Source organism: Prunus avium, chromosome 1 (genome assembly GCF_965620075.1).
Source record: "Prunus avium chromosome 1, drPruAviu1.hap1.1, whole genome shotgun sequence".
In the NCBI taxonomy this organism is placed as follows: Eukaryota; Viridiplantae; Streptophyta; class Magnoliopsida; order Rosales; family Rosaceae; genus Prunus; species Prunus avium.
The window spans coordinates 15,459,880-15,472,628 of NC_142284.1; the positions used below are offsets into that span (position 1 = coordinate 15,459,880).

General features: G+C 38.0%; 2 protein-coding genes across 3 annotated transcripts; both read left to right on the forward strand.

Annotated features, from left to right (window-relative positions):
• The first annotated feature begins 1,880 nt into the window (after positions 1-1,880).
• LOC110771308 (protein transport protein SEC23 E) lies at positions 1,881-9,576 on the forward strand. 2 transcript variants are annotated; one of them, XM_021975588.2, is made up of 13 exons: positions 1,881-3,013; positions 3,120-3,293; positions 3,744-3,905; positions 4,697-4,839; positions 5,386-5,461; positions 5,588-5,760; positions 5,885-5,966; positions 6,913-6,990; positions 7,490-7,651; positions 7,767-8,030; positions 8,137-8,241; positions 8,855-9,044; positions 9,200-9,576. In XM_021975588.2, the coding sequence occupies exons 1-12, from the start codon at positions 2,261-2,263 to the stop codon at positions 8,999-9,001; spliced, it is 2,319 nt and encodes a 772-aa protein (XP_021831280.1). In that variant the 5' UTR covers positions 1,881-2,260; the 3' UTR covers positions 9,002-9,044; positions 9,200-9,576. The 2 variants fall into 2 exon arrangements, with proteins under 2 accessions (XP_021831280.1, XP_021831279.1); XM_021975587.2 differs by having other exon boundaries at positions 1,882-3,013; positions 8,855-9,576.
• A 2,399-nt stretch (positions 9,577-11,975) lies between these two features.
• LOC110771309 (F-box/kelch-repeat protein At3g23880-like) lies at positions 11,976-12,749 on the forward strand. The gene has a single exon (XM_021975589.1). It carries the CDS (start codon positions 11,976-11,978, stop codon positions 12,747-12,749), a length of 774 nt encoding a protein of 257 aa, XP_021831281.1.

The window sequence follows — 12,749 nt, forward strand, 5'->3', positions numbered from 1 at the left end:
AGATCTCAGGTTTGAAGTCCCATGACTTCTTAGTTGTGTGCATATGTGTTAGAAATCCCCTCCCATGTAATTATCACTTGTACTAAAAAAATTTACCTATGAAATAAAAAAATTTAAAAAATTATCTCAGCAAGCATCAACCACCCCCCTTCGACCCAACCCCTACTCCCAACCCCCACTCACGCCCCTTGCATTCCATGGCTGCCACTCATAACCTTCTCTCTCTCTCTCTCTCTCTCTCTCTCTCTCTCTCTCTCTCTCTCTCTCTCTCTCTCTCTCTCTCTCTCTCTCTCTCTCTCCCCTCCATGTGCCATCCATGTTCTTATTATCAAATCTTGATCTTTAACATATAACAAGTACTGCAAAACTAAACTAGCAAATTCATAAATGAAAAATAATTTGCAATCATTATTGCAATCGAAAATCTTACTAGCTAGTGAGGAAGGTGTGTGTAAAAAGAGTATGGGTAACATCAATTGGCAGCGCTGTGCAGGGATTGGGTCGGGGTGGAGTAAAACTTCCATGTAACATGTTTTCTAAGCCTTTCTGTCTATCTCTCTCATGTGATAAGAGAAAGGTGTATGAAACATGAGATATGCAAGTTTTTTTCGTTGTGGAGAGAGGTGGTTGTTGCTTGATGACACTTTTTAACTTTACTTTTTTTTATTTCAAAGGCATTGAATACATACAATAAGGTGCTAATGGTGTGTTTTAGTATAATATAATTATGCTGATATGGATTGGCTAAAATTTATTAGATTAATTTAATAGTTAACATTTCTGTAGATAGTATAAAATCACCGATGCTAAATGCAGAGACTTTAGAAGTAAACATGCTTAAATTGTTATGTTCGTTGTTCCTTGCATGTTAGAGCAGTTTTAGTGGGAGGCGCTAGCCCTCTTGTTTCCAACAACCAAGGCTTGCCTGGGCAAGCATTGGGCTTCACCAGCCCGGGCAAGGACCAAGGCAAGACTTGCTGAGGCTGCTGTTGGGGCAAGATGACTTAATGCTGATGTCATTGTGACGTTAGTAGCCAATTTAAATGACAAAAAATTGAAAGAAAAATACCAAAAATTTCAGATTTTTTTATTTTATAAATACTTAGCCATATTCTTCACTTCCCACACCAAAACTCTATACAAATTCCTCTCCTCATATTTCATGTGAATAGTGGTTGCCTTTGGGTTGCCATGGCAATGGGTGGAAAACTAACAAAAAAATTCTTAGGGTAGGCATTATTCATGTGAATGGTAACAATCCTTGCCTCCCTTTGCCTTTTGCCATGGCAAGGGCAATTACTGTTCATATGAATAGTAACTACGTAGCAAATTTTTTTTGGGGGTGCTTTTTCACCCATTGCCATGGCTACCCAAGGGTAATTACTATTCATATGGGATTAAGTTTATTTATATGTATGAGATTAATAAATAAAAAAAATTGCTAGGTATCTAAATTTATTTTTTGAACTTTTCATAAATTTAAAATAAAAAATTCCATTTTTTTATTCGCTGACATCAGCGCCAGAGAGCAGGAGCTCAGGCTCATCTTGCCTTGGCCCTTGCTCGGGTTGGTGGACCCTATCTCTAGACATGGCAAGAATTGAACGATGAAACTACTTTTGGAGGCCTAGGGGTCCTTTTGCTTGGGCTGAGCTCCTGCGGTGAAACTGCTCTTAGAAGTCCTAAATACAAAATAATTCTATGTAAAAAAGGCAAAACTATCACTCAAAATATGTGTAAAAAATCATTAATAAAAAGAAAATAATTGTTTTAAATAAAATAAATGTTTTGATCGTTTTAAAACTAGCCTAGGGGTAAAACTAGTATAGAGAAAGAAATTTCTTCCTACCTAGTAACCTTTGAGGAGGCCAAACAAAAAACGGCAGGCACGCTCCTACACAAGTAAATTTGTAACATTCCTGATTCAGATTCATCGCCTTTGAAACCCATCCATCTCTTAAACACTCACTCCACAACATAACAAACCAACTTCCAATTTCTTCGACAATTCAGAGTCTCTCTCCTCTCCCCTCTCTCTCTGTCTCTCCCTTGCGAATTGCGGTGACCCCTTTTCTCTCTCCTTTCTCAAGGGGTCGTCGCCCCCTCTCTCCACTCTCCTCCTCTCTCCCCAGAAAAAAAATAAAAAAACTCAAAAAAAATCAGAAAAACAAAGGCACACTTCGAATTCCAATTCCAATCCGATCAAACCCCAAAACCCACCAAAAAAATTCGTATTTTGAGGAGCTGAGACTCATAAGAAATGTCGGAGATGGCGAACACAGACCCGGAAGGGATCGACGGAGTGCGGATGACGTGGAACGTTTGGCCACGCACCAAGGTGGAGGCCAGCAAGTGCGTGATCCCACTCGCCGCCTGCATCTCCCCGATCCGGGCCCACCCCGACATCCCCACGCTCCCATACGCGCCGCTGCGCTGCAAGACCTGCTCCGCCGCCCTCAACCCCTTCTCGCGCGTCGACTTCACCGCCAAGATCTGGATCTGCCCTTTCTGCTACCAGCGTAATCACTTCCCGCCTCACTACGCCGCGATCTCCGAGACCAACCTCCCTGGCGAGCTCTACCCTCAGTACACAACCCTCCAGTATGCTCTGCCGGCCGATTCAGCCGCCCCTCAATCTCTGCCATCGCCGGTCTTCGTCTTCGTGCTTGACACGTGTATGATCGAGGAGGAGATGGGTTACGTCAAATCGGCGCTCAAGAGAGCAATTGGGTTGTTGCCCGATAATGCGCTTGTTGGATTTTTGTCGTATGGGACCCAAGTTCAGGTTCATGAATTGGGGTTCTCTGATTTGTCCAAAGTGTATGTCTTTCGGGGGAGTAAGGAGATTTCGAAAGAACAGGTTTTGGAGCAATTGGGTCTCGGCGTTTTGGGCCGGAGACCTGGTCCGGTTGGTGGAGGGTACCAGCCGAAGGGGGTTCAAAATGGGTTTCCTAATGCGGGTGTGACCCGTTTCTTGTTGCCTGCTTCGGACTGTGAATACACTCTTAATACGGTAGGGGCTTGAATGGATCGGCTTGCGTTGTGTCAGTGATTTTATTAAATTGTGAAATTAATTGTTCATTTCTGATAATTGGGTTTGAATTGTTTTGAATTTTCAGTTGTTGGATGAATTGCAAAGCGACCAGTGGCCTGTGCCACCTGGAAATCGGTCGTCCCGGTGCACAGGAGTGGCGTTGAGCGTTGCAGCCGGTTTGCTTGGAGCTTGTGTGCCTGGAACGGGGGCACGCATTGTAGCGTTGGTTGGGGGGCCATGCACAGAAGGGCCTGGCGCGGTAAAAACCTTATCTTTCTGTTTGCTTTGTAGTTTGATGTTCTTGCATGCAAATGTTAATCTAAATGTTTATCATTACAAAAGTTAACGGTATTTGTGATCAGCCTCAGTTTAGGTTATTACACATGTCTATGCTCCTGATTATTCAGATATGCAAAATTGTTTTTCTTTTGCTGGTCTTAATTGCTTTCCAAATGCACGACCTCTTTTCGCAGATGACCTTTTAAATTGTGGTGATTGCTTTTCTGGGATGAGGTGCAATTGTAAAATTTACGTCTTTCTAATTAGTAATTACTTTGCAAATCTACAATTTTTGTGCATTACGGAGTGTAGTAATATTGAAGGACATGGGCCATCACGTGCTTATGATCTCTTAATTAAATAAATGGAAGCGATGTAATTTTTCCCAAATTCCGGATGAGAAGATATTGATTTTGTGAAAATTATGCAGATTGTATCCAAAGATTTATCAGAACCAGTACGTTCCCATAAAGATCTGGATAAGGATGCAGCACCATACTTTAAGAAAGCAATCAAATTTTATGATGGTCTTGCGAAGCAGCTGGTTAGCCAGGGTCATGTCTTAGACCTGTTTGCATCTGCACTGGATCAGGTCTGTCTTGTTCAGTCTTTTGATTCAGTCATTATTCCTGCATTTTTGGACTGTTTCACACTGTCATATTGAGATCAGCAATTAAACAAATATTTGTGTTATAGATACTAAACCCCAACCAAAGACGAACTAGTGCTCATGTTCCTGTTTGCACTTGGTTAGCATGGTTGATTTGGTTTGGATTTGTTTCATTTCTGTTGTTTCATGGGACACTGGCATTTCTCAATCTGTCTTTCACTTGCCTGATGCATGAGCGAACTGTTTGTGATTCATTGTTAGAATCAAATGAGCAAATATGTTTTTCTTTTAGTACAAACAATGTAATGCCTTCTATAAAGCAAATATGTTCTTGAACTTATCATGTAATAGACAAATTTGTAGTCAAAATATCAGAGGTCACTTGAGGTACGGTCTCACTTATGCTGCTTGTTAGGCTGGGATATTGTGATCTGTTGGGTTGGCTGTCCTCTAGCGGACAGGTAAAGGTTTTATTGGACATTTGAAACGGTTAAAAGTTTGAATCTAGCCGTGGCCCTTCTTCCTCATGGCGATATGAAATTACTAACTAAAATACAGTATTATTCGTACTGTATATAGGTACTCTATGAACTGAAACCTACATGAGAACAAAAGGGTGATAGGGGTATGACCTTGATTTTTGGCTATTTGTCTAAATATGTTAATGATCACATGCAAAGCTGTAAAATGATATCAGTTTTCCTTTGTTTTAATCTTGATGCACTTGGATTGTGTTTGGTTTTGCATTGGCTCAAATGTATTGTATTGTATAGGTTGGGGTTGCAGAAATGAAAGTTGCCATTGAAAAAACCGGTGGACTTGTTGTTCTGGCAGAAAGTTTCGGTCATTCTGTATTCAAAGACTCTTTCAAGCGTGTTTTTGAAGAAGGGGAACAGTCGCTTGGCCTTTGTTTCAAGTGAGTTCATAATTAACCTTTTGAGGTTTCTTTGTTCACATTTTGAGCTCCGTATTTTTGTTTGGTAATCAACTAAAAAGTTGTGATGCTAACAATATAGTTGAATTTGAATTGTTCTCATATGTTGTATTGAATGTGATTCTTGTAACTTATTAGTTTTTCTGATACACCTTCAGCATAGATATGACATATGAGAGTGAAGGTGCGTAAGGTAGTGAGTGGTGATTAGCATTGTAATACCATAATCTAGTTTGAGCCGCACAGTTGGTTTCTGTATTTATGATGCTGGGTCTGAATTTCGTTATGGAGAAAGGCTGCTTGATATGCAATGACAAGGTTGCCATTGCTTTAAGAGCCGTTAGCTTGTCAGCCCTTAGGTTAGGTATTTATAATATCCAATGCCTTGTTCATGTGCATTAACACATGTAAAAAAAATCCTTGTATCTTTTCCAACTCTTGTTTATGCTTCGACTTTTTCTTTTAACGAATTCTCTTTAAACTCTAATTATATATGTCAATATCATTACTGAAAATTATTTGTATCAGTGGTACACTTGAGATCAACTGTTCAAAGGACATCAAAATTCAGGGCATCATTGGACCTTGCACATCGTTGGAGAAGGTTAGGCAATTTGGTCATTTAGAACTTTCTTTGTATCTTCATTAATGGTATAGTTACAATCAATGAAATTTATTTGGATAAGGCTTGTGTTTGTGGAGTTTGATGTTAATTTTGCAAACCTGGCAGAAAGGACCTGCTGTTGCTGATACTGCTATAGGGGAGGGGAATACAACAGCTTGGAAAATGTGTGGCCTTGACAAGAGTACTTGCTTGACAGTTTTCTTTGATCTTTCATCTAGTGATCAGTCAAATACACCAGGAGCTGTAAATCCGCAATTGTATTTGCAGTTTCTTACAAGGTATGCATGAAGATTGTATCACGAGCGATGAAAACATCTTATGGTGATCTTTGGTAAAAATTGTGTTTTGTTATTTCTACTAGGAATGTGACTTGAGTTTCGTTGGTCACTTTTGTAATTGCAGTTTTCAAAACCCCGAAGGTCAAATGATGCTACGAGTAACAACAATTACTAGACGATGGATAGATAGCACTGTTAGCTCAGAGGTCATTTCAGTTTATATGTCATCTTTTGTTAGAACATATTTTTGTAAATAACTATAGCCATTGTAATAGCATGTTCCGGTGAAGCTTGGTTTTTTTGAATTTACCTTTTCCCTTGGGCATTCCTTGTTTATGTTGTATGATTGTGCTGTGACACATGCATACTGGCACACACATGTACTTTCTTACTGGGCATGTCCTAGTGGAACACAAGCTGCAAAGGTTTTTCACATGTAACTTTCATTAGCAAGATGTGAATGTAGGAATAGAAGCTGCAAAGTTTTTTTGAGATAATTTTCCCTCTATCACTTCCTCCAAATGACCAAATAAGGCTTCACTTTTCCTGTTTACTATTTTTTATGCATTTCCTTTTATGTATTCAAATAAGAGTTGGGTAATAGAGAAAGAATATAAGTGTATTATATAACTATATAATATGGTTTCATCACTGTTGTGTGAAAATTACAAAAAAATTGGCGGGATCGTGATTATTTTTTTTCGTGGTACAAGAATGAATAGACATGTTTGGATAAATAGTAATATTTATTAGTTCATTCGTTCTTCAATGTTGCAAATGTTTGTTTCAGATCGCCAAAAAGGAACTGTGTCATGTTCATGTTCAGTATGTGTCCTATGTGGCTGCCATGCTCTGGCACGTTGATTGGTCAATTGAGTGGTTGAATTGTCGTTTGTATATTTTCTTGTTAACGCTGCTATGAAATACTTGGCCATTAAATAGGAGCCTTATTTTCTTTGGCGTGATATGTTTTCTTATGACACAAATTTTCTTAAAACAGTAATTTCTTATTAATTACTGAGGGTTTTCAATACCATTTGGACCCCTTTAGCTCATATACCCTTGTTTCATAGATACATTTTCTTCCAAGATGTTTCAGAAGTGCATTGATTGAAAGGATATCACTGACACACAAGAATTTTGACCTAACAGGAATTGGTTCAAGGATTTGACCAAGAGACTGCTGCTGTAGTAATGGCAAGAAAAACCTCCTTGAAAATGGAGACAGAGGTATTTTACAACCATTCTCATCTTCTTTTATCTTGTACGTGTCTGTTACATCTCTTTTCCTCTTTTTGATGTTCATATCTCACAATTTTGGACTAACTGACACTGGGAGTTTCCAAAACAGAAATAATGAAGGCTTAATGTTTGGTGCACTCACTATCCTACATTTAGGACCTATATGGCACTCACTATCCTACAGTTGGACCTATATGGCACTCATTATCCTACATTTTGGGACCTATATGAAGGACATCGTTATTTATGCCCTAAAATTTTATCAGAGGATTTCTCTATATTTTAAAATTTTTTATTGTCTCTTTCATTTCATTGATTCTGTTTTACAAAACTCTTAACATAATTTACGGGTATGCACTTCCTCATTATGAATATTGTAGATCACTAGTGTTTCTTGGTTCTTCACCAACGAATTCTTAATTGATATTTTTGTTGTGACTTTTCAAACATAGAAGTCTAAAAAAATATTTTCCTTTGTTTTATCCAGGAATCTTTCGATGCTACACGATGGTTGGATCGGGGACTCATTCGTCTCTGTTCCAAATTTGGTGACTATCGAAAAGATGATCCGTCATCCTTTACTTTAAATCCATGTTTTTCATTATTCCCTCAATTTATGTTTAATCTCAGGCGTTCGCAATTTGTGCAGGTGACCACGATTTGCCCCTTCCTCTTCATCCTTTTAGTCTTGATATATTTTGCTTACTAGTGGCTAACATATTACCTTTTACCCCTCTTTGGGATCCGAAATGGGTTGTTTGCAGGTTTTCAACAACAGTCCAGATGAAACTGCCTATTTTCGCGTGTTGTTAAATCGGGAAAATATCACCAATGCGGCTGTCATGATTCAACCATCATTAATATCATATTCATTTAATTCTCTTCCACAACCTGCATTGTTGGATGTGGCTTCAATTGCAGCAGACCGGATTCTCTTGTTGGATTCGTATTTTAGTATAGTCATTTTCCATGGAATGACAATAGCACAGTGGCGTAACATGGGATACCAGAATCAGCCAGAACACCAGGTATGCATGCTTTATTTGTGATTCCCCTGACTTCTGTTGTGCAATGTCTGATATTGTCCCAACTAATTATATTCATATATTTATACATATGTATGTATGTTTTCAGGCATTTGCACAATTATTGCAAGCTCCTCATGATGATACACAGTCAATCATTCGGGACCGGTTCCCTGTTCCTAGATTGGTGGTGTGCGATCAGCATGGCTCGCAGGTTTTTAAACTATTCTTAGTATCTTATTTTCATTTGCCTATTTCCCTAATTGCAGAGTTAATAGTTTGAGTCTGGGCACGATTTAAAATTTGTTATAAGTTACAAATGAAAAGTAATGGTCAACCGGTAATGGCGGTTTGGTCTTTACCTTGTTATTGGTATGAGAGGGCCATGAGAAAAATGTAACAGTTGTTAATGTGCTGCAAGGTTCATGCCCCCTATATTTGCATGGGTGCCATTCTTTGGGATTGTTGTAAATTCCGTGCATTTAGGTCTTTATAATCAATTATTTCCAAAACTGACTTTAACAGTCTATTAAAGGTTTCTTGTCTTAAGATTGTTATTAGACTGTTTTGTAACCAAAAAGTTCAAGGTCAGCAAAGAAAATAGTTACTCAAATGTTAGTGCTATGTTCATGTAGTAAACCTTTGCTAGTGATTAACTGTTGATCTTACTTAATTAATTTAGGTGGATTAATTTGTTTGAGTTTTAATTGTGAAATCTTTGCTATTGGCCAAGAATCACTTCACCCCACCCCTCTCTCTCTCTCTCTCTCTCTCTCTCTCTCATGGGATACCTATCTGGTCTTATTTTCTATTGTCATGATCTGTAGGCAAGATTCTTGTTAGCAAAGTTGAACCCGTCGGCAACATATAATAACGCCCACGAGATGGCTGCGGGTTCAGATGTAATCTTCACAGATGATGTAAGCCTTCAAGTTTTCTTTGAGCATCTTCAGAGGTTGGCAGTGCAATCTTGAGAGCCAGATACAATTTCATATTCTACAGCTACACTCGATTTTGGTGCGGGGAAACTCAGTCGGTTTAAATTTTCTATCCCCTCTCATCCTCCTGTTTCATTAAATTGTTTTCCTTTCATTCCAATGTATCTAAGACAAGAGGTCAGACCCCACATTCTTTTAATAAGAAAAAGCTCACAACAATTCTTTGGGGTGCAGGGAAGGTATGTACTTCCTTGATAGAATAAGGGACACAAAGATGAAATGAGTTTGATATATGTGGAAAGAAAGGTATGACAGGGATGTAACTCAAGGAGGCTCGGAGCCAGTCAGTAGGATCTTTTGTGAGGTTTCTTTCTTCCCTTTTTTTTTCTTTTTCTTTTGTATTCAACCAGGTCAGGAGGTATTTTCTTGTGTGTCTGAACTTAAGTTATACTCTGATGGGTTTATGAAGCTAGGCTGTATTTACTCTAAAATATACTAGGCCCAAAAGAATGTTTGGATTCATTCAGGTTGAAATTGAGTACATCAAATGTTATTGGGATGTTGCCGTTATAATGATTTCACAATATGAAATGTTGCCGTTGATTATCCAATTTTATGTGCAAACATAGTGCCGAGGCCATTTCCATTTCCATTTCCATTTCCGTTGGGTTTAGGAACTTGTTCTCCTTGAATTGGACTCAGCTTAGCCCCCAACCTTTTTGTTTTGGTAGTTCTACCTTCCTTTTCTCTGTTTCTTTTCTTTAATAGTCTTCATTTCTAGACACATTCAAGTCTAATTTTCATGTTAAAAAGCAAATTTTTGGTTAAAAAGGCTGAAACACTTTTTAGTATTTTGTTTATATTTATAACTGGATTTCAAAATCACTTCTGGGGAGAAACAAGCACCTTTCATGTGATTCTCCATATAATCACTTTAAGTGATTTTAGAGAATCACCTCTGATTTTTCATAGAATCACTTAAAACTACTTAAGTGATTATTTGAAGAAGTGATTCTCCATAAAATTGATTATTGGCATATCTAGAAACACGCTCAAATGAGCCCTTAATAAGATAGAAAATCAACCTTAGTTAAGTCTCTGAAAATTCCAAAGATAAAATTCCAAAGATAACCCTTGATATAGTCAGAAATTCCAAAACCACACTAATTGCCCAGTAAAATTTCTGAAGCCCATTGCCAAGGTGCCAAATATTGTTGCTGTGCTGAATATTTTCAGTTTGTTCTTTGGGCACCCATATTTAGAATTTTTATTTTTATTTTTTATACAAACGATATTCTACTTTAAATTAATCTAAACAACGGAGAAGGGATTCGAACTCGGGTGAAGAGTGGGGCCCAAGCCCATGTTTGCAATTTAGAATTAAATTAAAACTTAGAGAAATATTCTCTGGCCACCCAAACATTTTAAAACTTTGGTCATTGTGCTTGGACCCGAAATCACACTTGGTTATTGTTGTTTTAGTTTTTAAATTGTAGTCATCGTGTGTGATTCCATTAGCAGTTTATGTCCAACCCTATTTCTCAACAACATGATCATCCAACCCATCTGGAGAGCACTAGGAGAGACTATTTCATGAAACATGTAGAGGACCAAGACTCTTTCGTGGGAAACAAGGAAGAAACCCTAGCTGTCAAGACTTTTCTCTCCTCATAGAAACGAGAGAGCGACCCAACCATATATATGAATTTATGACAACCATAGGTTAAGGCCTGGTTTTTATTTTACTTTTTTATTTTGGTAGAATTTGGAATTATGATGCCTATATAAACGCCAAGCTTGTACTAAGAAAAAGAAAGAAAAAAAACCCTAACTTGAAATTAACAAAGCTCTATCAACTCAGATTCATTAATTACCTGCAGTTGGTGGTTTCAATAAAGAGAAGGAAGGTTTGGAGTGAAAAACTCAAAACTAACCACGTGTTATTTTCTAATTGGTTCTTATAAAATTTTAACACACTAAGAACCAATTAGAAAAGAAAATGACAAGTGACTAGTTTTGAGTTTTTTTCTACAAATAGACTCTGTATGAGCTTTTTGTATAGTACGTCATGTAAAATAGATTTTTGAATAAATATTTAAAAGTTGTAACCCATTTGGAAATGCCAAACCTTCCAACACAATATGAGTTGTTTTGGTGTGGGAGGATCATATATCTCAGAAGCCTACCAGTGAATTCTCATTCCAATAGTATAAAGAATTGTTTCCTGCAATTTCCAATCATTGAACATACAAACTAAATCAAAAACTGCAATTTCCTTCCACTTTCCCACTTTTTCTCAGCAACCAGAACCAAAAATTATATCAGAAAAGAAATTGCATCCAGAAATGAAAAATCAAACAACAAGACTCAATCCATCTACACATAAATCATAACAAATAGATCTACATCTACACCACATTAAAATAGAGAAGAGAGGAGATAGGTACATCCCAAATGTGAAATTCACTCAAATTTCTTGGTTTAAAACAATTGGAAACCCTTTACATTTCGGCCTATCAAATAGTGATGCCAAATTTATTTACTAAAAATTAGCGTAGACTGTATGATTTGGATTTGGACCTCTCAAATCCAAATCCCTCCTCCCAAAATTCACAATCCAAACGGCCCAAGTAATGAAAGATCATTAACCTACCCTCTTAATCCCAAAATGAAAAGTCATTCACATTTACCTTCCTTAAAAAATACCTCATATTCCATAAATAAATAAAAACTTTAAATTTAGTAAGATATCCAATCCTAGAGACCAAACGAACCATGATTATAATTTTCAATTCCTAGTACAATTTGGATGGTTGGGATATATTTCTAGTAGACTTGTGATTCTATAACTTGATATCAATTAAAATTAAAAGGCTATGAGAGTTTTATCAACTCTCTTGCACCGGTATTTCCGTACATCGGCCTATATCGTATAAGAACTAGATTTTAGAAAATCGAAACACCACCAGTCTCTTCTTCTCATTGATCCCGGGAAACTGACTACGGAGAGATGGACTCCACATCTTCGTCAAAACTCACCTACATTCCTGAAGAAATTGTACGTGAAATCCTCCTGAGGTTGCCGGCCAAATCTTTAATCAGGTGCACTGCGGTGTGCAAGTCATGGAGTTTCCTGATCAAAAGATGTAACTTCATTGACGCCCATCTCAGCCGCAAATTATCATTCCAATCCAACCACCAAATCGTCGATGGTTGTCAACTTCTTCTGCTGGAAAATCACACCAAGCTTAACTTGTTGTCGTGTTATGGGGATATCCTTTACCTTAACCCTGCGTTACCTGGTGGTGCTGCTGTTACCGAGCTTATGAATCCACCAATTTTGAACGAAAACACTGGTTTCGCCATGGTCCAAACTCGTAACGGGCTTGTATGCCTTACTTGTACTAAGGACCACAAAGCTGGGAATGACATCTTTATTTGGAACCCTTCAATTAGAAGGTATGTGGGGTTGCCTAGGCCTAATTTTATTGTAAACCTAAAAAATTATAACATCGTTCGTCACTTCTTTGGCTATGATTCTCACACCAACGACTATAAGGTTTTGAGATGTGTGAGTGATGATTTTACCCTAGTTGCGGTTGAGATTTACTCCTTAGCCAGAGGCTCCTGGAAAACCCTTACCACGTCAGCTCCTACATATATTTTGGGTTTGACGTCGCTGCTAACTGGCTTTTCTCTTACTGGGCTGTTGTCAATGATGCGCTGCATTGGGTTCGACTCCGTGAACGAAGAGGGAAGGACCTTGTCATTGTGTCCTTTCTGA